At 39.8% G+C, this 27,840-nt stretch overlaps 2 protein-coding genes across 4 annotated transcripts; one reads left to right on the forward strand and one right to left on the reverse strand.

The window, feature by feature from the left end:
• The first annotated feature begins 452 nt into the window (after positions 1–452).
• LOC148063600 (integrin alpha-6-like) lies at positions 453–16,186 on the forward strand. Of its 3 annotated transcripts, XM_087811651.1 has the most exons (26): positions 453–651; positions 4,545–4,672; positions 5,623–5,702; positions 5,778–6,036; positions 6,107–6,238; positions 7,054–7,267; positions 8,444–8,637; positions 8,700–8,791; positions 8,864–8,991; positions 9,059–9,148; positions 9,216–9,277; positions 9,853–10,016; positions 10,081–10,218; positions 10,300–10,415; positions 10,491–10,647; positions 10,718–10,801; positions 12,765–12,844; positions 12,922–12,996; positions 13,062–13,140; positions 13,221–13,391; positions 13,453–13,533; positions 13,623–13,733; positions 14,324–14,422; positions 14,736–14,861; positions 14,956–15,035; positions 16,046–16,186. In XM_087811651.1, the coding sequence occupies exons 1-25, from the start codon at positions 482–484 to the stop codon at positions 15,019–15,021; spliced, it is 3,096 nt and encodes a 1,031-aa protein (XP_087667777.1). In that variant the 5' UTR covers positions 453–481; the 3' UTR covers positions 15,022–15,035; positions 16,046–16,186. The 3 variants fall into 3 exon arrangements, 2 of the variants coding, with proteins under 2 accessions (XP_087667777.1, XP_087667775.1); XM_087811649.1 differs by having other exon boundaries at positions 8,700–8,991; XR_015713570.1 differs by lacking the exons at positions 14,324–14,422; positions 14,736–14,861; positions 14,956–15,035; positions 16,046–16,186 and having other exon boundaries at positions 8,700–8,991; positions 13,221–13,390; positions 13,451–13,533; positions 13,623–13,674.
• Positions 16,187–16,608: 422 nt separating this feature from the next.
• LOC148063601 (uncharacterized) lies at positions 16,609–24,400 on the reverse strand. Its single transcript, XM_087811652.1, has 17 exons — positions 22,525–24,400; positions 21,507–21,639; positions 21,285–21,405; positions 21,099–21,203; positions 20,572–20,662; positions 20,054–20,506; positions 19,931–19,984; positions 19,476–19,576; positions 18,962–19,090; positions 18,798–18,882; positions 18,592–18,655; positions 18,390–18,520; positions 18,125–18,324; positions 18,002–18,058; positions 17,689–17,938; positions 17,078–17,269; positions 16,609–16,971 (listed from the first exon to the last, which is right to left on the reverse strand). Exons 1-17 carry the CDS (start codon positions 24,037–24,039, stop codon positions 16,750–16,752), a joined length of 3,903 nt encoding a protein of 1,300 aa, XP_087667778.1. The 5' UTR covers positions 24,040–24,400; the 3' UTR covers positions 16,609–16,749.
• Between the last annotated feature and the right edge of the window lie 3,440 nt (positions 24,401–27,840).

Here is a 27,840-nt window from a genome sequence, read left to right on the forward strand (position 1 = left end):
ATATTCAATAAAATATATACTTAAAAGATCAAGACAAACACAGGAGTCTCAGAGAATCAAGGAAAATGTCTCCACTTTTTTCCCACTCCAGTGTTGTTTTTGGTTGCTAAGCACAGTTTTGTGCTTAGACTTCCATGATCGGGAAAAAGTAGAATCCATAAAGGTGTTTTAATTTATATTATTTAAACCTCTAAAAACATTTACCACAATCTTACATCCATAACACTGCAGATACATGATCGCTTCTTTAAATGTATCCTCCATCTTTAGAGGTGAAAAACAGTGAATTACATTGTCAGTGGACTTTTTTGAAGTCACACCCCTGATGCATCTCTTCACAGATTTGTTTTGCCTGTTTGAGAGCTTCTCTGTGAGGGCCACAGGGTGAGGGGAGGGGCCTCGACCGTCTGAACTGGACCACAGTCGTCTCTTCAGTGTCTGCTCTCCCTCCTTCCCTCTCACACCGGTGCAGATCCCTATCATGGCGTCCATGGCTCTCACCTGCGGATTCTGGCTCCTGTTGGCCGCTGCAGGAGTTTCTTCCTTCAACCTGGACACCGACAAGGTCCAGAGGAAGAACGGACCCGCGGACAGTTTGTTCGGCTTCTCGCTCGCCATGCACCGGCAGATGCAGCCTCAGGACAGAACCATGTAAGTGATCGCAGAAGATCCTCCTGCACGACAATCCTCAGGTGTTGAGAAGTTCTCAGGTGTTTCCAGGTCACTTTATGGAACGGATTCTCAACTTTATTCAGTAGTTTCACCTCGAGCTTGACAACTGACAAACAAAATAGATTAAAAACACACGGTTTTAAATCACTAACGCGACTTAAAAAGTGATTAAAACACATATTTTCCCCTTAAACTCTGTTATAAAATAAATAAATATAGTTGTCAATCATAACAGAATCAGAAACTTCTGTGTGTAAACACGTCATAGTATTTTATTGTGGTGTCAGTACAGTATAAAAGAACAGTATTATTATATTATTATTATTATTAAAGTTATATAACACTCAACGAGTTATACCTAACAATTAATTCTGTTGATGTTGTTTAATAAAATAAATGAATATAGTTGTCAATCATATCAGAATCAGAAACTTCTGTGTGTAAACACGACATAGTATTTTATTGTGGTGTCAGTACAGTATTATTGTTATATTATTATTATTAAAGTTATATAACACTCAACGATATACCTGACAATTAATTCTGTTGATGTTGTTTAATAAAATACAATATATATAATAATAATTGTCAATTTGTGTTTGTGAGGCATTGTATATTTTTTTATTAAATATACAATGCCTTTCGGTTCTTATGATTGATCCTGAAAGGTGTTTTGTTTTTTAACAATATAGTATTTTATTCTTTAAGTAACAAAAGCCTGTGACTGCTGACACGTCAATACTTTTGTTTCAGTTCAAGTTTACTCACAAAATAAACCTGTAAACAAGTGAACATTTGTTAAAAACAAACTCTTTAGGATAATTTTTTCACTGTTTAAATTCAAAGGTTTATATAATTCTGACATCAAACTGGTCCACGGTGCAAAAAAGGGTTGGGATTTAATGATCGTTTTTTATTTTTGTATTTCATAGTACCGCGATAATATTGTAGTACTACCTCGAAAGATTGTTTGTGCTATTATTTTAAAACAATAATTTGTTTGTTCTGATCGGATCCTCCTTTGACGCTGTCTTACATTGACAGGGTAGAACTTTCTCGTGAGTCTGACTTAAATATTCACATCAGTTTTGGACGTGTACTTGTAACCAGTAATATTGTGAGAGACAGCTGCAGACTGTCGCTGTTGTGACTCGACTGTGACTCAAACTGCTTCCTGTTAATGTTTATGGAGCCATTTTAGTTACTTATCTCCCAAGTTTTACTGTTCTGTGACTGTGTGAGGAGCGTGTTCTCACCTTGGATCAAGAGCGACATTGTTTAATATTGTCTATTGACTCATTGATAACATGTCTGATGAGGTGCAGCTGCTTCTGATTCATTCTGATTCATAAAACTTAACAATATATTACGTTAAAACAACCACATTTATTGCTTATAGAGAAACATGATGTCTTAAAGTGACAGCACCACAAAAATAGCAACACAATTTCAAATAAAATTATTGAGGAAAGATAAGGGACACCCTGGAAAGGGTGGTAACTACTTTCTCATGCACACAAACTACAGACAATTAATCTTTGTACAGCAAATATTAATGTTTTTCTTAAACAACTAAAGAGACATAATATTAGCTTTAGTTGCAGCTGTTTTTTTATTCATTACGTAACAAATTCTGTCCCGTGGGCCAAATCAAGCCCTGGCAAATTTCTTTCGTGGCCCGACATGACCTTTATCACCTGTTTATTACTAGTTTAACGTTCATTAAAAAAAATTACCTTGTGTACCAGTAGGTCTGTAGCCATTTACGAAATATTCAGCTCACAATATGATACATTGAATAACTAGAACTGAAAACCCAAATATGTCAACATCAGCTATAAAAGCAGCTGGAGCCAGGTGTGGACTATCCTCTTGTCCTCAGTCATCACTGGGATCAAATGGGATTTCATGGAGGATGTAATGACTGCTGCCCTCTAGCGTCCGGAAGTTTAATTGCAACACCAAAATGAACAAATTGCAGTTTTCAGTTTTTTTCAGTTCATTTTAAAAGGACAAATGCTGTCTATTTTTGCATGTTAATTGTTAATAAAAATCGATTTATTTTACTTTACACGTACTTTGTTAAAATATGAATAATAAAATAGTATGTATTAAAATTAAAATAATAATTTTGAATTACTATTAGAATTCTTTTTAAATACAATGTAAGTTTCATATGAATGAGATCTAAATACTTTTCTGAAAATTAAATAAAAATTCTCATTACAAAACTATGTTTAAATCAAACCTGGTTGCAGAGAAGTTTTGATTTTGTTCATTTTTATATTTCGCATCACAGTGCTGCAAATGCTGGAACAAATATTGATTGTGTTTGTCTTTCATTGGAGACTGCAAGTTAAATTTTGTCCTCAACTATTGTGTTTGACTCCACTAGAGTGAGTGGTTTAACCCTTTGTCGCCAATAGACTAGTTTTTAATTCATAAAATGTGAAAGATGCTAACAGGCTATTAAATAAATGATAATATAAAAGCAAAATAACTCCAACGTTTCTGAACATATTTATAAAAACATTATCAGGATATGAAGGTGATGGGACAAGGACTTGAATTGTGTTATTGTTTTGTGTTTTCATTTGGATTTAGTAACGTTTTTAAGGTTTGCTTGTATTGCTATGAGGCGAACTACGGCGGCACACTGAGGAATCACTAAAATATGTGATATGGGAGAAGAAAAGGCTGGATTCTGATGAAAGAAAGTTATTTTCTACAGCTGGGCATCAAGTAGAAGCTGTTTTTCATCAGGTCAACCTGCAGACGGATCTTGGATCACAGAAAAACAGATGCTGGGAGTCGTTTTTAGATTCAAGATTACAATCATTTATTACCAACAATATAAGATATATATGCAGATATATATGCAGGAAAGATGCAACTGTTGATAGTAACAATAATTCTCCGCCTGTGGAGCAACAACTTTGCGGCACTAATGCGCTTCAGCCCGTCATAATTGACACTTTTGTCAAGTCCTTCCTGTGCGGCAGAACTTCCTGTGTCGGTGCCGACAGACTAGATGAACAGAAGAACAGGCGACACAACAATGTACATCAAACATGTGTTTGTCTTTAGATACACTTGTAAATGATCATTCTTTCAATTTTACCCATTTCTGTCTCTTTTTTCCAGACTTGTCGATGATTTAAAACAACTTTAAGATCAATGCAATTATTATTATTAGAAATAGATATATTTGGACCCTCTAATCACAATGCAGTGAAAATGTTCCTGTATATGTTTAGCATTTTAATTAATTTTTTTGAAAAAGCTTATTCAAAAAATTTGAATAACATTTATATTATAACAAGTCCGTTTTTTCAGATGGAATATTATTACTAACATTTTATTTACATTAATAAATAATATATTCATATTATTCTGCAATTTCTACCTATGATTATTACAATTATTGTGTCTATTTTTGCTTGTTTTCCTGTTTTTCAAATGTTAACCGTATAATTCATACATACAATTATGTAAAAAATGTGTACAATATTATGTGTATGTAATTTATCAAGTACATATTCTCACAATTATTTTTTTATTTGTCTTTATTAGATCTTATGTCTTTAAATTGTAAGTGTTATATTTGATTCCATTAGAGAATACTTATCTTAGCATATTCTGAAACATGTCCGACACAATAGAAAAAATTTGACTATCAACGTTAACTCTGGAGATGGACAGAGAGATGAAGAAAACCAGAAAGAAGATGGTGAGATAAACCAGTGCAGGACAGATGTATCCTCCTCCTGGTAGAAGCTGGAGTCTGTCTATAAAGCAGCTCTACAAAAGAATTCATGATGTGCATCCGACCGTCTCTGTACAACATTTTAAAATGCTCCTCTGTGTCGCAGGGTTCTGGTCGGAGCCCCGAGAGCCAAAAAACTCCCTGGTCAGTCGTCCAAAGTGACCGGAGGACTCTACTCTTGTGACATGACGTCCAGCTCCACCGACTGTACCAGAGTCATCTTCGACAACCATGGTGAGATCTGATCCCAGATCAGCTTTTCTAAAGGACAAAGATTTAATATTGATTTGATGAACGTTGTCCTCGCGGAAAGTGTTGTCTTGTCGTCTATCTTTCAGAAGGAGGAAATAAACTTCCAGATTTCAAATTAAAAGCATTGCATCAGCCTGCATTATCACTCTCATGCTCTTTATTGTTTAAAATGCATGTTTGTTATTCCTTAATGTATTTGATTGTGATTGTAAAGATTAGATCTATATTTAAAGTCATTGACCAACTCTCAGATCTCTTTAAGAAGATGTAGACTAGTATTTCACACAATATTATAACATTGCAATTAAGAATTTCACAATTAAAACGCCATATTTTTAGCCATGTTGGCCCAGATGTCGTAGTCAAAGATGACAGGTTTATAATGCTATAAATCAATATTAATCTCAAGTTACGATCAATGACTGCTTTAGATTTCTTCTAGAAGATGTTAATATTGACTAATGATGATGACTAATATTTCACTTAATACCCTTTTGATCAATTTAATTAAATTGCAGATTAAAACATCATATTTTAGTATGTCGCACGCATAAAATAACCAAAGATGACATATTTATGATGCTATAAATGACAATAAATGCCAAACATTTCAATGTAGAACTTTAGAGAAAAACACAATGAAATCATCATATTTTAGTCATAAAGATGACAGATTAATGATAATATAGCTGTCATGGAGGACATCAGTCTTAAGGTGTAAATTGATGTATTTATTTTTCCTTTTGCAAATTTCTGTGCATGTATTGGTTTGAATTATGGTGGCCCTGAAGGAAAAAAAATACATGAAATCACTCAAATAAATAAAGTTTGTGTGATTGTGAAACAAAATGTGCTGTATATAGCTTTTTATTGCATGAATAACCTTCTTTTTAACCTCTATTTTTAACATTCATCTTCTTTCCTAAACGAAGAGGACAGGAAGAAAGAAAGCAAAGAAAACCAGTGGATGGGAGTGAGCGTCAAGAGTCAGGGCCCGGGCGGAACGGTCGTGGTAAGAAGTCGTATATTATAAAAACCTGGCTTCTTTTTATACGGTTCAATTTATATACCTTGTTTGGCGCTGCAGACTTGTGCTCACAGATACCAGCACAGAGCCAACGTTGACATCAAAAATCTGGAGTCCAGGCACATCATCGGGCGTTGCTACGTGATGAGTCAGGACCTGGTGCTCAAGCAGAACGGGAACGAAGGCAGCTGGCACTTCTGCGAAGGTCGCTCCCCCGGACACGAGATGTTCGGCTCCTGCCAGCAGGGCCTGTCGGCCACCTTCGACAAGGACTATCACTACTTGATTTTTGGCGCCCCCGGAGCATACAACTGGAAAGGTCCGCTATTGTCGATTCTTTGACGAGGAGTTCTTTGAAAACGGTTTTAATTTTCTGTCTTGATATACAGGCATTGTTCGTCTGGAACAAAAAAACGACACCTTTCTTTTACTGGACATTTTCGATGACGGCCCCTTTGAGGTCGGCGATGAGAATCTGAAGAGTCCGGATCTGGTACCTGCTCCTGTCAACAGCTACATGGGTAACAAATACCTTCGAATACTTTCCCAAACTTTGTTTTACTCCACATTTTAGGGGGAGGTATTTTTTAACGACATTTTGACTACAAAGAAGCCCAGCTGTTTCCACTATAAACACAATGTTGAAATTGAAACTTCATACAACATTCATTTTATTTTGAATAAATATTTTAACTGCTCTGAATTTAAAAAAAAGCCCTTTCATTAACAGATTAACATATTTCCCTTTAACCACTTAATAATCTAATATTTACTTTTTATTAAATGTGTCGACAAAACTCTAGTAGACTTATTTATATACTGTATATATGGATGGATAGACTTTATTAATCCCTCTGGAGATCTCTTAAGGGAAACTGGGTTCTAGTACACAGCGGACGATAGTTTTAATTATAAAATAACAGCATGTAAATAAAAAGAACAAAGTGCAAATATAAAAATATAACACAAAGAAAAGGATACAAAGATTAAAATAGAATAGAATAACACCCTCTTTTCGTTCCACTCCTGCCCCCAACTCAGAATTATACAAACTAATAGCCCGAGGAATTAATGAGTCCCTGAGCCTATTAGCGTTGCATCATGGGAGAAGCATTCGTGCTCCATCAGCTTCTCTGCTCACTGATGACAGTATTCAGAGGATGACATTTAAGCATCTATAATACGAAATGCAAAAAAACGTTTTAAATACCTTAACTTTTTTCATTATTGCTGCGAAATCCTATTTAAAAGTTATCTTGTTTCTTACATAAAGTCATAGAAATACGTAACTATCTGAATACATTAAAAATAAAATATTAAAATTGCTCGACCACAGGTTTCTCTCTGGACTCCGGGAACCGTCTGGTCAAGGAAAAACATCTGACGGTGGTGGCCGGAGCGCCCAGAGCTTTCTACAGTGGAGCAGTGATGCTGCTGAAGAAGGGCGACGACACCAGCAATATCTTGAACGAGCAGTTCACACTGAAGGGTCCCGGCCTCGCCTCGTCTTTTGGATACGATCTGACGGTGTTGGATTTAAACAACGATGGGTGAGACTGCAACCGTTGTTTTGATTTCATGGTCACATTTCAAACCCGCTTATAGTGGTCGCTCCCCAATAAATTAGACAGAAAAAAACCTTTGGATATTACCAGAGGACAAAATAAAAAATATATATATATATATTATAGAAATCATCGAGGGGCCGAATAAAATACAAATTTAGTCAATCCAAAAAAAGTGGAATTTAGTCTAATAACATTTGGAATTTGGAAAATAAATGTTTATTAAAATGTTTGTCTTAAACTCAAACTTTGGTCGAGTCCTCTACTTTAGAAAGGACCCTATTCTATTACTTAGTGTGTCAGAAAAGTATAGATGCAGTTTTGTATCGCATTCTTTTTTTTCATTATAAAGTATTGATATTCACAAGCACTTTATCAATATTTTTCTTTCAAACCATTTTTATTATAATTATTTTTTATCGCAGTTATTTAATGGTTTATATTTTAATAAAGTGTGTTTAAAATAACATAGTTTGTTTATTTTTTTTTACAATCAACATCCAAATAATCACAGTGTTTGGTTTTTTTGTTTGTTGCAATAAATTAAATATCCGGCCACTAGATGGCAGCAGTCATTACCTCCTCTACATATTCAAGGAACAATGACGTCCAAGAGATGTCGGCGATGACTGAGGACGAGAGGATACAGTTGACCTAGTAGATCTTTTTAAGCTGATGTTTGGACATATTTTGGTTTCAAAACAAATCAAAGCAGTTACGAATTCGTCAAGAATCATGTGGTCTGTAAATTCTGCAACACCAGAGCCAAGTTTACGACAATACTTCATAATATACAGTATCATAATATACATAGACTGGTTGAGCCGCTAAATTTAATATTAAAAAAAGCATAGATATTACAGAATTACCCCTTTCCACCCAAGATTGCCCTATATTTATTTTATTGATACAATTCAATGTTTCTATTAAAATATAGTTGATAGCAACGTAACGGATTGGGCAACAGGTGTTTGTGATGCAGGTCCATAGTTGAACTATTTATAAAAATTATACAAAAGTACAAAATAGTTTGTAAACTCTTAGGTTAGCCCCATAAATATAGTCAAAAGGCCGCATATGGCCCCCGAGCCGTATTTACAGATAAATGCTGATGATCAAAGAAATGTTCAAAAAGTCAGTAAATGTTTCTTTCTTTGTTAGTTGGGAGGACTTGGTGGTCGGAGCGCCGCAGTATTTCGAGAAGGACAGTAAAATCGGGGGAGCCATCTTCATCTATATCAACGACAAGGGGAAGTGGAACAAACTGGTACCCACCAGAATAGACGGGGAGGAAAAATCCATGTTTGGGCTGTCAGTAGAAACTCTCGGAGACGTTAATCAAGACGGTTTTGAAGGTGACGCTATTTACAAGTGCCCCAAAAATGATGTCTAAAGTGAGTTTCTTTACCTTCGACAGACTTCGCAGTGGGAGCTCCCTATTCAGACGACGAGGCCGGGAGAGTTTATATTTATCATGGGTCAAAAGAAGTGCCTGTAAAACATACTCAGGTAATCAACTTTGGTTTCGTTACTTCAGCGATTAGATTTGTTTTATTAACTGAACGTGATTTGTTGCTTCAGATTCTGTATGGAAAGCCTTTGAAGGTGCAGCAGTTCGGTTACTCGCTTGCAGGCAACATGGATCTGGACAAGAACTCCTATCCCGACGTGGCAGTCGGATCGCTCTCGGACGCGATCTTCGTTTTCAAGTGAGTTACCCCAACCCTCCTGACTGCACTTCCACGTGTAGACGCCCTTCACCATCTGTCTGTTCAGAGCTCGGCCCGTCATCAACATGGAGAAGAGGATTCAGTTCATTCCTAGTGAAATCGACCTGACGGACAAAAACTGCGGGGAAAAGTTCTGGTATGCTTCCTCTCTGAAGCGTTCTGATGAAAGTTCTGACTCCTGATGATGTCATTTTTGTCCACAGCTTAACTATCAAGGCTTGTTTTAGCTTCAAAGCTAACTCTGCAAACTACTCGCCCAGATTAAGTGAGTGTACTCAAGATCTCAACAGTATATACTAATAGGGGTGTCAAGGCTTTTCTACCCATTGGGTAACACGCAGTTGCGCTATGTAACCACTATTTTCTGTCTCCATTCAAACACCTCCTAATCCTATTAAAGCAAAGCCCTTCCAGTAGTTATCAGACACAAATACATTTTTCTTTTGAACTACTTCAAGTAGGTACTAAATTGTAGCCAACATAACAGATAAATCACACAACTTAATGTACTGTATTTTTCGGATTATAAGGCGCACTTTCATTTTCTCACAAATTGACACTGCGCTTTATAAGCTTTATATGTATTAATTATTGTTTTACTTACTCAAAAATCTGTCAAAATGTTGGTAAACTATGAAGCCGGATCAGGAGTCACCGTGGCATTACTTCGCAAGGGTATTACTATGAAGCCTTGCTGAGTAATGCTAGTCAGACTATATTTTTTGTTATCAACGAAAATTAAAAACCCTGTACAAATACAGTAAACACTAAAGTATGATTACAATTGTTGTATCTTTTAACAATTGCCGTTTCATCGCGCACTCTCTCCGGTCCATCTAGCGGTTAAATACAAACTGGAGGCCGACGCTGCCCTGAGGGAGAAGGGTCTTCAAAGCAGAGTGACCTTCACGCCAGCTGGTCCATTGAACTACTTGGAAGAAGGGGTGGTTGTCATCGAGGGTCAAGGGAAAGAACAATGCATCTCACGCAAAATAACCGTGCAGGTAGGTTGTTAGTTAGGGTTTAATGGGTGTTTTGGCAGTTGTTGTTAAATCTTTATGTCATCAGGAAAGCATCACAGACAAGCTGCATGGCCTCCCTATCGACGTGAGCGTTGAAATCCAGAAAGATGGGCGGCAGCGTAGAGACACTTCCGGAACCACCCCGGTCCTCGATGCCAAAGAGTCACCGACGTCAAGATTCGAGGTTTGAAGACGAGTTGGGAAACTTGAAGATAATCATTGACTCTTATCATATATATATACATCTATCTTGAAACGCCTCTAGGTGCAATTCCGAAAAGAGGGATGTGGCAGAGACAATATCTGTGAGAGTGACTTACAGGTGAATTATCGCTTCGGTCACAAGCCCTCAATCGAAGACCCCTTCACTCCCGTGGAACTGTGAGTGGCAAATGCAATCTGGGGCTAAAATGTGTCGCCGGTCTTTCGCTGTACAATGTCCTCTGTGTCCAAAAGGAAAGACGGCGTTCCTGTGGTCACGCTCAGCGACCAGGAAGTAATAGCCTTGGAACTGAAAGTGAACAATGTGAATGCTGATGATGCACACGAGGCCACATTGACCATCTCCTTCCCTCGCTACCTCACTTTCTCGTCCTTCCATTCAATTCCAATTGTAGGTCTCGCCTAGTGACTCGTCGCTGGGTTCGATTCCAACTGACACAAGAACTTGCCTTTGATTGCAGGACGGACCGGTTTCCTGCACTGCCAATAGAAATGGCTCCAAGGTTGACTGTAAATTGGGGAACCCATTCTTGAAGGACTCAGAGGTTAGAATTCTTCTTTTCTTTTAGCTCCTGCAACATAACAAACATGGCGATCATTGATGTTGTAAGTTTGTGGCAAAAAGTTACTTTATGTTTAGTTGAATCACTTACTTTGGTTGACGACAAACACTGAAATTGTATTTGTGGGTAGCATGTAGCTGACTAGCTAGCAAACTTGTTTTGATTTTTATTTTTGAAACAGTCTTTGCTAAAAAAAATAAAGAAGGTTTCTGTAGAAATATGTTAACATTTACCTTCACCAGCCCTTTATAACCATTAAGGTTAAATAGCATCTTGAGCATCGTCAAACACGCAGTAATGACGGTAGGTAAGTAAGTCAGTAATAGTAAGTAAGTAAGTAATGGTTATTTCTAGAGCGCCTTTCTAGACCAGGGTCACAAAGTGCTTTAACAATCACAAACAATACACAGTTAAAATATATATTTTAAAAGGCCAAGACACATAAGACAAACACAGGAGTCCCAGAAAATTTGGAAAAATCCTGCACAAATAAAAATGTCTTAAGATGTTTCTTGAAGGAGTCAGTAGATCATCAAACACAGAGGGAGAAGAAGATCGTTCCAAAGCTCAGGAGCAACAGCCTGAAAGTATTTCTCTCCTCAGCGTGTTCAGGAACCATCAGTAGATTCTGATCCACAGACCTAAGAGCCCGAGCTGGGGTGTAAGACTGGAGGAGCCTGACCATGAGTAGCTCTGGAAAAAAACAGGATTTTTAAATTGATCCTGAAAGAAACTGGCAGCCAGTGAAGAGTTTTAAGGATCGGAGAAATGTGAGTTCTTCTACTAGAGCAGGTCAGAATTCTCGCTGCAGAGTTTTGTATTAACTGCAGGCGAAACAGATCCTTCATGTTTAGACACAAAGATAAACTCTTACAATAGTCCAGACGTGAAGACACAAACGCATGGATTATAAGCTCCAGATCATGTTGTGACACCATTTTCCCAAGTTTAGAGATTTTTCTCAGTTGAAGGAAACCGTTTCTGGTCAGTTTCCTGCTTTGTCGAACTAGAGACATGTCTTTGTCAAATACAAGGCCCTGGTTTCTTAGGCTCTGTTTTCTGCCAGATTTAGCTGCAGATTGTTTTCATTCAGCCATTGACTAAGCTGTTCTGCCTCTGGAGCTCAGTTGGATCAATTGAGCAGTAGAGCTCGAACAATACTTTTTTTAAATTTGTTGTTACAAGTTTCCGAATATAATCAGATCTGGCAGTTTCCATCAAATTATTGTACGAGGACATCAGATCCCTGAGGGGAAGTCTGTGCACCTCAAGTTCAGTGGACTTCCAGAGACGCTCAGTCTTTAGAAATTCTGAAGTTCGATTTAACAGGTGCCAGTTGATCCAGTATTTCAACACAATGAGTAGTGAAACAGTGAATCAAATTAATAACTAATTAATAGTTATTTTTAAGGACAGTAATGGCTGAAAGTCAACAACTAAAATCTTCCTAGCTTGGAATTGAAAAAAAGGGCATTTTATCCTAGTACAAGCCATACCACTGGTCAAATTTGCATTTTTTTGCCAGTTTGTGTTTTTTTTGGGTGAAATAATGCATAATTTTTAATTAGTTTGCAAAGTTTACTTAACTTTTAATTACTTTTGCATTAAAATGAGCATTTTCCTCATCTAAAAACGTTTTAACTCAGTGAATGAAATAAAACAAATAGAAAAAATACCATCTGTTTTCCACCAAGATATTAAACGTCAACCCCTAAATAACATTATATGAATAACAGAGAAAAACATACTTTTAGTCATTTCGTGGAAATGCCACGCAAGCTTGTGACCTGATGCCTCTTTCTCATTGGTTCAATTCTGAGTCGGGATTGTTTTACACAAATTAGAAATTTCATCTCATTTTTCTGCCCAAGTTGTGTTGGTTTGACCTTTGTTACAAAATCATTGATTTTCTCAACGTGTCTTTGCGTATCATCAATGTCTCCAGGAAACTTTCTACATCATTATCAGCACGGCAGACGTTTCTTACAACAACACCGAACTGGAGGTCGATCTTCTCCTCGACACGTGAGCACAACTCTACGGGTCTCATGTTTTTTTGTGGTCTAGATTGACCTTTCTTTTCGAAACATTGCTCTTGACAGGACCAGCAAGCAAACGATCACGCCCGTCAAAGCTAAAGCTCAGGTTGCTATCGTGCTGCAGATGTCGGTGACAGGGTAAGACTCCGGTCCTGAACACGCTCGTCCGAGGTATTCACCAGCGTCTCTTCACATTCCACCAGGCAAGCGCAGCCTTCGCAGGTCTACTTCAGCAACAACGCCAAGGCTGAAAGCGGAAGTGCCATCACTCACCAGTTCAGAGTGAGTCGGACTCAAGCTGCTCTTTCTTGTGGACGTTTTTATTGAAACATTGACGTGACGAATGATTCTCCCGCGAACAGATCATTAATTTTGGAAAGAGTCTGGAAGACCTTGGAACTGCGATGCTCTACATCAACTGGCCTAGAGAGATCACAGAGAAGAAATGGCTGCTGTACCTGACCAAGATCAGCCACACGGGGGTGGACCAAATAGAGTGCACGCCCAAGGAAGAGATTAACCCTAAAAAAAAGGTGAAAAACACTTTTATTTATAAACAAAAATCCTCTTTACCACTTTCTTTTATAATTCCAGGGTAGGTCAAGGAGAGGCACGGACCTCAATGACCAGAGCACAATTTCACGTGTGGTGGACCCAAAGAGGACCAAGATTTTGGTATTTAACTTTTTTCAAACTTCAATCTTGTATGTGGTAAAGCCATTTTTCGTCGAGACAAACCTCCACAAAATCTCTCCTTTGTGCAGTCATGTACCGACGGAGCCAACTGTGTGACGATAAAGTGCCCCCTGCGGGGCATGGACAGTAGTGCGGTCATCAATCTTCACTCCCGCCTGTGGGACCCCACTCTAGTCGAGGTACTGATGAGCTTCAACACAAGAATACACAAAGACGGATGATACGTTTGTTTCATTAATTTACTTTATTGTCTCATAAGAAAAGAAAAATGCAGCGTAAAAACTAAATTAAAGAATTGAATCTCTGTTTTTACTCCCACATTTAATGATTTTAACTTTTACAATCACTTTAATATATAGTTTTCCGAAAGAGACATGACTCCAAATATATCTTTGCATTTTCTGCCTATTGTTATTTTATTTTACAACCTTGATATTCTTTGACGGTTTTAATATATACAAATATATTTGATCTGTTGTAAGTCATATTTTCATTGCAAATCAATGTAAAGGTTTTTAACTCATCTCGTCATTTTATGACCAATATTTGTTCTAGATCTACCCCATAAATATGTTCCTAATATGTTTATGTGTGTTTTCCTTTTTATACTGTTTGGATTAGTAGATAAAAAGAAGAAATGTTTAAGTTAAAAAAATTGAAATTTGAAAATGTCCCAATAATGAGAAATAAATATTGGTGATTTAGTATATTTAGAGAATTCATTCATCCATTTTTTTTAAAAATAAATCCTTTATCTTTTCATCAACAGTATTTCTCCAAGTATCATTACGTGGAGGTGAAAGTAATCGCCAAACTGGAGATTGAGAGCGCAGTGAAGAACGCGGTGCTGCAGAACTCACAGACGGAGGTAAGAACTAAATACTAAAAATGAATTTGTGACAAATGAATCTCCTAATTTCAATGTTAAAATGACCAAGATTATTATAAAGAATACTGTTGCCTTGTAATGATTACAATGATCTTGGTGTACAAAACATATGTTTGTACTAATTGCTAATATCTCCATATATTTGTATTTAAGTTAAAAAAAACAACCATTATAAACCTTTTTTGAACTACATTTTAATTTTCGTCTGACTGTATTTATTTAAAAGTATATATACAGTATATTTAGACCAGGCGCTACAGATAAAATAATAATCCTGCGTCGTTCACTGCAGGTGCGACTGACCATCTTCCCCGAGAGAACCGAGTCCAGCCACTCCGGGGTTCCGTGGTGGATCATCGTGCTGACGATCCTGCTGGTCCTGATGCTGCTGGCCCTGCTGGCCTTCCTCCTCTGGAAGGTATTGAACCGACACGCTCAACCCACGACTCTGTGTCCTGTCATGAGAGCTGACTCGAGGAGAGTTGAATAACACGACTGTTCCCTCTCTTCAGTGCGGAGTGTTTACCAAAAAGAAAATGGATCCATCAGAGAAAGAGAAGCTGACCTCAAATTCGTAAAAAAAGGATTGAGGGTAATTCTAGTTTAGACGGTTGCTATGGAGTCGTCCGACGTTTTGTCTCGTCCTCATCTAGACGTTTTCACACATCTGTGAATGACTTGCATGTTAGTTACGCTGAGGACTCCTGCTTTGATGGTGGCGGCGCTTCTGCATCTGTCTGGTTTCTCTGGTGTCTTTCATTCAAACTCCTCCTTCATGAGTGGAATGATCCTCCTGTAATCTTCTTTAGTGGATACATGCTTGAGTGAGAACCCTAATATAACCTGGCTTCTTAACAAGACTAAAAATTAACTCTAAAACACTTAAGATCCGACGTATAATTCACATTGAATAAGAATTTTCCTCACCGCGTTATGAGGAACACCTGCCCCTCCTTTAAGTTCTGCAGACTAATAATCGAACCCTTATTTTAGGATCTAAAAACATTATTTTTAATGTTTTAGAATTGTTTTTATTGATTTTCTACAATAATCAATCACTACAGCTCATCAGTGTCTGGAAATGTAAATAAAACATGAATATTTTTGGAACCTAAAATCTTTTTTCAGGAATAAATGAGATTTTACGATATACTTGTGTTTCAGGCCAAAGTTGAGTTTAGTACCAAACATATTTAAACGTGTATATATTTATAGCTTCAAATATGATGAATGGAGACACAATAGTAATCTACATTTTTAGTTAAAGACAAGATTTTTTGTTTTAATAGTTTTGCCAAACCTCGAGGCCTGTGGGACACATAATTATTCATGAACATAGACATAAGTTTTAATTAATGCCGAAACACTACTGAAGTTTGAATCTTAAAGCAGCAGGATAAACAAACATCTTCAGTAAATAACTGGATCAAATGTTACTTCTGACTTGGCTGGTCTGGATCATCAATTCCATTCAACTCATGAATTTACACCGTAAAGCCTTTTCTCTGCATATGCTGGAATCGTACTCGCAACCCATTTTCCCGCTCAGCTCGTGGGTAAAAAGTTCTATCAATTTTTTTACGATTCCCGTTTCTTCAACAGATGGTCTTTTTCAAACGCGCCAAGTATGAAGAGCAGGTTCCCAGTCACAGTGCTGTTCGGATCAGGCGGGAGGAGAGAGCCGTCAGACCGGGGAACGTTCACTGGGAGAACCTGGAGAAGAATCCTTGGCAGAGAACTTGGCGCGACAAAGGACACGATTCTTAACAGCTGCAGTCAGACTGGAACTTCTGCTCATGACATCCTTCGTCACTGGTCCTTTCTTTGTACAGCATGTAAATATCTCCACATTCTGCTTCAGGGAGTTTTTTTTCTTAATGATTCGATCCACTTTTATATCGATACGTTCACTGACAACAGGAAACTTTTTTAATTTTAGGATTTTCATAGCTTGTATTTAAAACTTGCGAGGAGCGCTTTGTTACCGCGGGCCAAAGAGTCGACACATTATTCCCAGAATTCTTTCCACAACTTTTGAAACATTTTTTTTCCATGTTTAAGCGCTTAATGTACCACATTTGAATGAAGTGTGGCTGTTAATAAATAATAAAAAATACACTTAAAGGATTGTTTATGTCTGGGTTCAAAATGAAAAGACAACACAATACATTTTAAAAATATTTATTTGTTAAAAAAGAGTTGAAGGAAGAATGAGACTAAAATGCTAACTTTTTTCATTTTAAAAGGGGTTAAATATCAGAAGCAGAAGAAGAGTGGATAGTGAGTCGAGTGGCTCATTACTGCCTCTACGGGAAAGACTCGGCTCTCACAGCTCCAACGCTGCAGTGAGCTCCAGGCTCCAAGATGGCATTAGGCGGATTCAGCACATTATTCCCATCATTCTCCATCTCCCGGAACAGCTGCCTCTCCTTCTCCCTTTTCTCCCTCTGCCTCTTATCCTCGTTCTTCTTTATCTCCTTCAGCTTCTTCTTCAGGGAAGAGCGATCCATGGCACTGACCCCCAGGGTCTAGATACGAAAAATGCAAAAAAAGGGGTTCAGTATCAAACGTCTTCCACCAGAGGGCGTCATTTACCACATTCCCCAATTTTTAAAAGTCAATTCACGAGCTCACCCTGAGAAGGTCGCTGTCCATGTTGAGCAGTTGAGGCCCGTCCACGCCCTGGGTGGCGAACCTGGCCGCGTACTGATCCATATTCATGGCGTACAGCCAGAGAGAGACCTGCTGGCTGTTCCACTCCAGCACCGGGCGGTTCTGCCACTTGTTGTTGTCGGTGGTGGTGGAGACGGTGTCGTCCTCCACAGTCTGCGCCCACAGGGGAAGAGAAATGTTAAGGAAAATGAACGAAGGAGAAAAATGAAGGGGTTTGAGAGGACAGGAAAGGGAAAGTGGGGGGGAAATAAAAGCGGACAGGCTCACCTCATTGGAGGAAAAGGTCAAAGTGTAAGAGTGGCCATAGAGGGAGTGGTCAGAAAGGTGACCCACCATGGTGGAGCAGTCCTTAAGAGAACCAGTGCTCTGGAACCGAGAAACAAATCTATGTGCCTTCATTCCTCGCATGGAGGGAAACAAAAATAATGACTTGAAGTTCTTGTCAACATGCGTTTTGCATGCAAACCGTGTTGTGTTTCATGGACATGAATTCAAACTTGTTCACACGATTGAACAGTATCTAAACCTCTTTATCTGTGTGTTCGGTGCATCCGTTCAACATCATGACTCACCACGTCTCTCTTGGGTGAGGCGTTCAGATGGGGCAGACTGCTGCTGGACAGCTTGTTCCCACGACCCCTCTTCCCTTCCTTTTTCTCCTGCTTCTTCCCTTCAGCCTTGTTCCCTTCAGCCTTGTTCCCTTCGTTGTCGCTTCCATGTTCTTTTCCGAACCAGCGGAAGTGCAGGCATGATGGGGAAGAGGTCATGGAGGAAGTGGGAGAAACTCCTCTAGCCTGAGCCACATCATCTCCACGTGAAGCCCTGAACCAAATGACAAGTTTAGTGAACAAGTTTAAACTTTAAAAAGGTATCATTTTTTTTTACCGATACCTCCGGCTTTTCTTGGTGCTCTTGCTCCTGCTGAGAGACTTGCGGAAGCCACTGCAAGACAAAGAAACCGAAGCATGAGGCACGACTGTTGGAAATAGTTGAGCTGTACTGTCGCACCTGAAGTTTGGGAACTTCTTCTTGGACTTCTTGGAGGAGGAGGAATTGATGGTGGAGTTGGAATCCATGAAGACCTCAGGTGTAGTCACAGCAGGGGTGAGGGGTCGAGAGGCAACAGAGGAGGTGCTGCTGCGGTTTTTCTTAGCGCTTTTCTGCGCGACCGGAGCCGGAGCCTCTTCTATCACCTCAGCGTCCTCTTGCTGAGGAAACGAAAAGGAGATGTTGAGGGAAAACTGACAAAACAAGAGCGAAGAGATGAAGGGACCTCCATCCTGCAGCTCTCCCTCAGCTTCTCTCTGGACGGTGGCTGTCTCTTGGATTTCTGAGCCAGCTGAGCTCGAGCAATCTGAGCGCTGGAGTCCAGAAGTCCAGTGTCAGGGACAGGGAGGTCACATTCTAAAGTGTGAGAGAACTCGACTTTTTAAATCCTGCATTTTCTCACAAACCCCCCCCCCCCCACATTTTACCTATTATTTCCTCCTCAGGTTCAGGTTCAGCTCCAGCTCCAGCTCCAGACTCCTTTTCCTTCAGCTGAGTGAGAGAAAGATGTCATTTTCAATTAAAACATTTCTGATTTTAGATTTGAACATGAATTTGAAGTGTCTAGTCCCCATCAGAGGATGAGTTGAGATGCTTTAAAATAAGGTAAATATATGCTTCGTTTCATCACCACCTTCTCCGCCATCTCCAGGATCTGCAGATCCTTCTCTTCCAGTTGCCTCATCAGTTCCTTCTGCTTCTTCATGAGTTGGTCCCCTCTAATTGAACACAAGTTGTCAGGTTTTCAAAGCCAACGGCAAACCATTAGAAACCAACATCAGGTATTTTTGGAGTGACCTGCTCTGGTGGACCCACACAATCCGCTGGAACTTGTTGTACCTGAACTCCAGGGTCCCCGAGTGACTCTGTGCTTCGGCCAGCTTCTGGCTCAGGGCTCTGCACAAAGTCTCGGCGTCTTGCCAATACCTGGTGACAGAAACGAGACGAATGATGATCCAACTGCGTCAAGAGAAGCAGAAACTTTGATTCTTCGTTGAAAAAAAAAGGTTTTAATTCTCATTTTTAAAAACATACTGTCGAGTTATAAAATGACAACGTCAGATCTGTCACCGCACTAAACAGTACAAGTGTGATTATGTCATATTAAATCGCACGACCATCTGAAATTCTAAAATATGAGGCAGTATAAACAACAAATATAAAAAGTAGAGAACCCCTACACTAGTGCAGGCCACTTCATATAGAGGACCCCTTACTTGAGACCCAGACTTCCACCGATATGCATCTTAGTTTTAAACTAATTCTGGTGTCAAACATTTAAATATCATCCAAGCAACACAAACAAACATACTTCTCCAGGTTTTTGCATTTATCAATTTCATCCTTCAGTTGCTGCCTCAGGTCACCGTTCTCCTTCACCTGACCGTTCAAGTGCCCCTTCAGTTCGATCAGCTGAGGGTGAGAAAGGACAGTTAGTGCAGGTAAGCTGTGTTACAGGAACCGGAGTCGCTCCATTAAGATCCAAACCCAACTTGATTCAACCCATTTAGCGAAAAGAAATCACGGTTACAGAGCGAGGGAAGCCAGATTTGTGACGGAGACTCATCGACCCAATTATGTCCCAGCAGTAATTACTTCAAGGCAAATGCAGTCATGAAGCGCCGGATGGAGGCCCGTGTCCTACTGTCGCCACCACACAACCATCTCGTGTACACTTAAATGGGTCAAAACTGTTCTAAATGTGGATTCAAAAGGGTTCAGTTGGAAATTGTTGTACGTCTGTGAGTGAGGGAGGAAGTCACTTGCCTTCACTTTGGTCCCCCGAAGTAGGCTGGTTCGATTTTTGAGTTTGCTCCACATCTGCCCGGTCAGAATGTTAATGAGAACTCACGGTCACGCCATTATACACAGGGTGTTAAAAATAAATACCCGCTGGTATCCGACACACATCTCGTTTGGGTCCAGGATATTCAGGGTTGAGAAATCCTCTTCCTCATCATCCTCAAAGTAGAACTCGTCATCGACGGCTTGTGCCTGGGCCCCGGCCTGTGCCTGGGCTCCGGCCTGTGCCTGGGCCCCGGCCTGTGCCTGGGCTCCGGCCTGTGCCTGGGCTCCGGCCTGTGCCTGGGCTCCGGCCTGTGCCTGGGCTCCGGCCTGTGCCTGGGCCCCGGCCTGTGCCTGGGCCCCGGCCTGTGCCTGGGCCCCGGCCTGTGCCTGGGCTCCGGCCTGTGCCTGGGCTCCGGCCTGTCCCCGGGCCCCGGCCTGTCCCCGGGCTCCGGCCTGTCCCCGGGCTCCGGCCTGTCCCCGGGCTCCGGCCTGTCCCCGGGCTCCGGCCTGTGCTCCGGCCTGTGCTCCGGCCTGTGCTCCGGCCGGTTCGTTCTGCTTCAAAAAGGCCGGAAATAATTGTATAGTAAAAAAAAAAAAACGTCATTCTTCGTAAAACTGACCTCATTGAGGGTTTGTTCCATCTCCAGACTCTGGTTGATCAGTTGGGCAACCTCCCTTAAATCCTTGCCCTTTGCACGACCAATCATCAACCTGCGTATGCCACCATGAATTTTCATTAATAATTTGGCAATTTATTTTCCCAAGCAGGCATCATTAAATCAAAACTGACCACAGTTTTACCTTTTTTTATTATCATGTATTATTGAAAATTAGAAAATAGTTAAGTATGCAATTTAGGTGTAACAGGTATGTCTGTAACATTCTCTAAAAATAATTATTTAGCCATCAAAGAAGTCTTTCCTTTTATCAAGCTTGTTTGGCAATTTTGACATTACTTTGATTTTTAATGCGTCTTTGTTCTAGAAAGTGAATCTTAACCTGTTTTGAAAACAGAAAGTGTTGTTTTTGTGGTGTCAGCGAAGATTAAAGGAGGAAATGAGATGACAAACAAAACAAGCAACGGAAAAACAGATGACACAAAAGCGAACAAAATGGATGAACAAAGGTGTAATAGAAAGTTATTTACTTGATTACTCCAGATGATTTTTTTAGCACGTCCGCCGCAAACGCTTGCGTCACTCCAACCAAACTCACGCCTTCCGCTTCCAAAATCTGGTCATGAATCCGAACTCTAAAAATGTATTTAAAAAAAAAAAAGGTAAACCATAACATTTACAGTATGTCTTTGATCTCTCAACTCTAAACAACATACCTTCCATCTCTATCAATCACTCCTCCTTTAGCAATGCTCTTGACAAAGATTCCTAGTTTCTTCATACCCTGGTCGGCTCCCACTCCCATTCCGATGATACTGATGCCGACAGCATCGTCTCCTGGATTTAAAAAAACAATTTTTGATGCTCAAAACTTAGCGACCCCTCAGTTATTAACGTTATAATGTGTCGCCAACACCAAATTAAAAATAAAAACAAACCCTTTTCAATATCCAATGGAAAAACATCCATCTTGTCAACTCTCTTCTCAAGCTCGTATTCGGCGGAAGCAGACATTGGGTCGATATCCTGGTTTTGACGGTCGTACTCTTCGTTAGCGTATGTGATGAACACCTAGTGAGAAGTGATGACATGTAGCTCAGAGTAAAAATCTGTTCTGGGGCATGTGTTACAACAAACACCAGCAGACTGTCACCAGGACCATCTGGAGATATTGACACTACTAGACTGTTTATGTTGGCAGACGAGAGTGGTGAGTGGGCGACAAATCGAGACGTGCTAAGTAGCATTAGCAAGACATGTCAAAACTCAACCAAAAAAAAAAAAAAAAAAAAGGCTTTAGATCTTAGTCGCATCAACTGTCATCATAAATCAACCAAAACAAAAAAAGGCTTTAGATCTTAGTCGCATCATAAAGTAATCGATGATGTCTTTTAAGTGTCACATATTATTCTTCCCATATTAGCTGACTAGTATCAAACATCTGACTATAATAGTTCTAATGCAAGTTCAAAGTCAATGTCTTTCCTCTATTGTGTCTTCAAAAAACTCACCTGATCTTCGTTGCTCTCTTCTGAATAGCTTTTCATTGACGGTTGCCTTCAATTTATAGTTTCTCCTCGTGGTGCTGCCCTTCATAGTTTGAAAGCCACATTTTGTGACTTTGGTCAGATAACAAAATAAAATGAAGTCACCTAGTAAAATATTTTCTTTGATATTGTAATGAGCCTTTGATTATATGATAAGGTGCTTTTTAGTATTAGGTATTGATTTATATTGAAACTAATTACAATTTACATTTAACTACTTGTTTATTTGAATGATGTTGTTAGTATTTATACTATCTTGATTATTCATAGCAAATACTGTGTTTTGTTGAGAAGGTGAGCAGTGGAGAAGCACAAGGGATCAAACATGTCTTTAGGCGAACCATTTCCCAACAACACAGTCAAGCTTCACACGCTCGACAAGAACTGAACTAGAACTTACAGTACCCACCTTGATGGGCGCCGAGGAAAACCACACCAATCTGCCTTTAGCCTTCTCTTCTTCTGCCATTTTGGGAAGACCAGGAATTTCTTCATAGTTGACAGAATTTCCAGTAGCGAGATTGCTTCTACTTGAATCTACACTTCCATCATTTTCTTGATCGTCCTCCCCTTGTGTGGCGTCTTGTCCGTCACCGTCTAGACTGCAGTCCATGTTGACTCCATCCTCCAGAACTATTCCCTTGTCCTCCTCTTGCAGAACTTCTTCTTCGTCCTCCTCTTGAAGAACTATGTCCTTGTCCTCCTCTTGCAGAACTACTTCTTCGTCATCCTCTTGAAGAACTATGTCTCCATCCTCCTCTTGCGAGACTAATTCTCCTTCCTCTTGCAGAAGTATGTCCTTGTCCTCCTCCTGCAGAACTAGGTCCTTGTCCTCCTCCTGCAGGAATATTTCCTCGTCCTCCTCTTGCAGGAATAATTCCTTGTACTCCTCTTGCAGAACTATTTCTCCATCCTCCTCTTGCAGAAATATTTCTTGGTCTTCCTCCTGCAGAAGCGTTTCTCCTTCATTTAAAGAAGTGTCGCCATGGGTTGTTCTCTCACCTTCTGAGGACCTTCTGTTCTGCTCCTCCCTTTCCCATGCACACTCCTCAGTCGGCGGTTTGTCCTCATCTCCACCTTCTTTCTGTAACATCTTCAAGAGGTTGTTTAACATTGTATCGAAGTCTCTGTCGTTTCCATCATCCACCAGGCCCTCAACGGATTTCACAACGTCCTCCTGCTGTTCTCCACTTTCACTACTCCCTGGAGAGCCTTGCTCAACGGTGGTTCCGACGGCGTCCCCAAAGGTCAAGGAGGGGTCAGGAGTTGCCACGTCAAATCGTAGGTATTCGTCGAGATCCTGCCTGCTCTGGCTTTCGGTGTATCGAGGGCTGGATTGAAAGGAGTGTGAAGACCCGCTTGAGAATTCCGTGAAGAATCCAGGGTCTCCAGAGACTTGTTCCATCTGCTCTTCGCTTTCCTCTTCTTTCTTGACCTTGGAACTCAGTCCTTTGATAACAATGTAGGCAAACTTGGACTCGAACAGCTTCCTAGTGACGGAAAACTTCTGCGCCAGAGCGACCCGATCGATGTCCCCGATGTCCTCGGCTCGACCCGCATGCTGGTGCGGCTCCTGAGGGAAGACCCTCGGGTTGGAGAAGCTACTGAAAGGTGAGCGGTTGGATCCCGAGGAGGGCGAGGCTTGGGCCGAGAGCTGTGAAGGCGAGGAGCCGGCGCTCGATCCCCCGCCAACATCTACCGGGCCACCCTGTTGGTTGTCCATCTGCAGGAAGATGTTTTCGCGGATCCGGTTCCCTCTGGTGCACTGGACTCGACCTCGTCCGGAGTTGCTGTTAACAGCCGGATGGGAGACCCTCGGCACGTGTCCAGGACCGCGTTGAGCCCTGTCGAATGAGCACCTGATGGCTTGGAAGTCCATCGTGGGTGGAGAACCATCTCGGCCTTGACCGTCTGTCCGCATCATCTGCTGCTGGAGGTCTTTTGCAAACTAAAAAATACTTAAAAAAAAACAACTAAAACACTAACTATAGACTTTATGGATTATTAAAAACTAAATTAAAATCCTCCCAAAAATAAAGATTAAGATCTCTGAACCTCAATGTTGTCCAGCTGGCTGTGCATCACCAACACTGCAAAAGGAATTCAAAAGATATTAAAATATCAAATAAAGCGCTCTTGACAATAAAGTAATTCTGCTTACGATTAGACTTAACGTTAGGTTAATGTTAAATGTTTCCCAAAACATAAACAGAGAGCAGGAAATATTTTCTTGAATTATCGCAGGTGTTTCAAATGATATGTTGCGTTCAATAACAGTAGGACATTTAAGCAGCGTACGATCTCAGACCATGTGCCCCCCGCTATTCCGCCATCCCACATTTATATACGTTTCGGAACACCTACCTTTCCCTTTCTTCCAAGTGATCCCCTGGATCTCGCGTGACAAATTTCCCGGTTGCACTTTTGTTCAAAGCCATTTTTTTTAATTCCCGACTATGGGAAGAATAAGTTGTCGGTGGCGCGCATTTTCAAAGTCAAGCGATGACGTGCTCGCTCCCGCTGGATGAAGAACGCCAAAATTCCACTCCACCAAATGTTCGCGGGAAAAAAAATAGTCTCGTTTCTGGACGAGTTCTGGACGAGTTCTGCTCGGGAGTCTGTCGACTGCTGTGATAAGAACAGACAGATGGTTCTAAATACTGATAATGGATTATCCCTGGTAATCCTGTGTAAACGACTCCAGGTACAGCGACACCGTTGGCATGTTGGCTTATGAATGAACGCGTATTTATTAATGATATATTAAGATTAAATTTAAAAAAATGTTGTGTATATCTGTTATAATGCAGAAATATGTCGACTCGTTTCTATGACTCATGCAGGTCACTCACCTGTCACTCTCTCTTCGCCAGGTGTGTTCCTATCCTTTGAGGTTCACCTGTGCAGGTGAGTGCGCTCGTACACACACTCCACCATTGTGTGTGTGAGCTTGAGATGCTTCTCTGTGTTTTTTCTGGTGGAAGGAGTGGATTTTTTTTTCTCCCCACCTCCTTTGAAGCTGGTTGTATGTACCAGATGGACCCCGACCGGAGGATCCGAAGACTGGTTCTGCTGACCTGGATCTGACTGGAGACTATTGTCCCAGGTGACAGGAGGGGACCTAGATGATATAAATACCAGCCAATCACAACATGTCTTTTTATTGAATGGGGGGGCAAAGAAGAAGGTGAAGTAAATGACATTTTGAGGAGAGAGATTGTGGAATATAGAAGTATACTTGTATTGTCTGGAGTGGAATTGAGGACGAACAATGGCCTCCGATATGTAGGTCAAACGTTTTAGAATCCTTCAAAAAAAATTGAAAATGTGTTGAAAGGGACACGTTTACAATCAGAAGTACTTTTCTATGGTTTTCAAAAGGCTTTCATGGTCTATTCCTGTGAATACTCAGACCCTCTTTGTCGCTCCCTTTTGATTTAGTTATTTTTAGATACCACATTCTTTTTAATGAGATCAAAATTCCTCTCTTTTTTTTGTCTTATTTATCCTGCTTGTTGGTTTCTAATATTAGACATTTGTGTGACTTCATGGTCACATTGCAAACTAGTTGTATTCAGGAAATTAGCCGTGAATGAATCGTTATAAATGATGCACGTTTTAATGCTCTATGATTATTATTATATTATTCTTGTAGAGCGTCTATCTCTGAAGATGACCATGGGTGACTTAGGTCAGAAAACCTGGCTCTTGTATTTGACAAAGACATGTCTCTAGTTCAAAACTGCAGAAAACGGACCAGAAACTCTTTCCTTCAACAGAGAAAAATCTATAAATTTAGGAAAATGGTGTCACAACATGATCTGGAGCTTGTAATCCATCCGTTTGTGTCTGTGACTATTGTATCTAAACAAGAAGGATCTGTCTCCCCTGCAGTTAATACAAAACTCTGCAGCGAGAATTCTGACCCGCTCTAGTAGAAGAACTCACATTTCTCTGATCCTTAAAACTCTTCACTGCCTGCCAGTTTCTTTCAAGATCAACTTTAAAATTCTGGTTCTTACTTTCAGATCTATTCATGGTCAGGCTCCTCCTTACATCAGTGATCTGATCCAGACTTGCACCCCAGCTCGGGCTCTGAGGTCTGTGGATCAGAATCTACTGATGGTTCCTGAACACAGTTCTGGACCAGAGGAGAGAAATCCTTCCAGACTGTTGCTCCTAAGCTTTGAAACGATCTTCCTCTGTGTTTGATGATCTACTGACTCCTTCAAGAAACATCTTAAGACATTTTTTATTTATGCAGAAGTCTTCCTAATTTTCTGGGACTCCTGTGTTTGTCTTATGTGTCTTGATCTTTTAAAGTATATATTTTAACTGTGAATTGTTTTTGATTGTTCAAGCGCTTTGTGACCCTGGTCTAGAAAAATCTTTACAAATAACCATTACTTACTTACTTACTTAAATCAAATTGTCATGTCATAGTTCTTTTATAAATTATATTGCAGATATTTGAATAAACTCAATTTAAAATAATTAAATAAATCATTTTGCTCACTTGTATCATCCCATGGTAAATATGTTGCTAATCATATTAAATAATCACATATTAACGTCCAGTAATTGGACATACTGGACATTTATTATTAGAAAACACTTGAAGGCAGATCATATTTTTAATCACAGTGTCTAGAATTTACTGTTAATACATGAGGTGAAAAACTGAAGTTTTTTTTTTCTCCTTGAAAGAGTGAATTTGTGCAGTATTTGGAAGACATCCATGCCCCATATGGTGATGCATTCAGTCAGCTGCACTCAGTTTCCCAGCTTGTCGAGGGAATTGCCCTAAACCTTCTGAGCAGGACGCACGCACACACACACACACACACACACACACACAGTCATTTGATGGTTGGGATGAACACACAAGTCAGTGTTTCAATGAGCAATTCTGCAGATCTACCCACTCATCTCAGAGTGAGTCAGCGTGACAGTGACTTTGATAGTCAACATGTAAGTATGTGTAAGAATGAATAATTCCACTGACCCGTCATGTGGATCATCTGTAGCTGGAGCGCCGTTAAAAGAATCGAAACATTAGTTATCCGAGGAGTTTCTATATGCAGCAAATCAAAATGAGTGTGAATCATTGGGTGTGACACACACACAAACGCACTCGGTGAAACTTCTCAGCCTCCAGTGTTACAGTCATGTGTACAACATTGTGTACAACATTGTGTATCTGTGCAGAGGGCACCCAGACATGATTGTGTATCTTGAAAAACATGCAGTTGCATGTACTTGGAACATTGCTTAAATTTAAAATGAATGCTTTTTTTTTGTTATCACCTTATATATCAAAGATGTTGGTAACTTTTCTTTCTGTTTTATTTAATTTTTAATTTAGTTAAATTATATTAAGTGATATCTAGTGTCAATAAATACTTTCAATTGATGCCATATGTCAATAAATAGTATCTAGTTTTTTGACTCAAGGGCTTGAAATCATCTATAAACGACGCAAGTGTTCTTTTTACCTATTAAAACAAACCTACAATAATATACAATGCATTTTAAAATAGTTTTATTTTGCCAAATTGAATTTACTTTAAGGAAGAGCAAATGTACTTTAAGGAAGAGCAAATGTAAGTTTAAATATACTATTTTCAAGTAAAGTAAACCTAAAGAATACTACTGCACTTCATAAATGCCATAATCTGTAAAAGGCTGTTTATTGAATATAATCCTTAAGATGTCTTGCTATAAA

The sequence above is a fragment of the Callionymus lyra genome, chromosome 16 (assembly GCF_982586985.1).
Source record: "Callionymus lyra chromosome 16, fCalLyr1.hap1.1, whole genome shotgun sequence".
Lineage (NCBI taxonomy): Eukaryota > Metazoa > Chordata > Actinopteri > Syngnathiformes > Callionymidae > Callionymus > Callionymus lyra.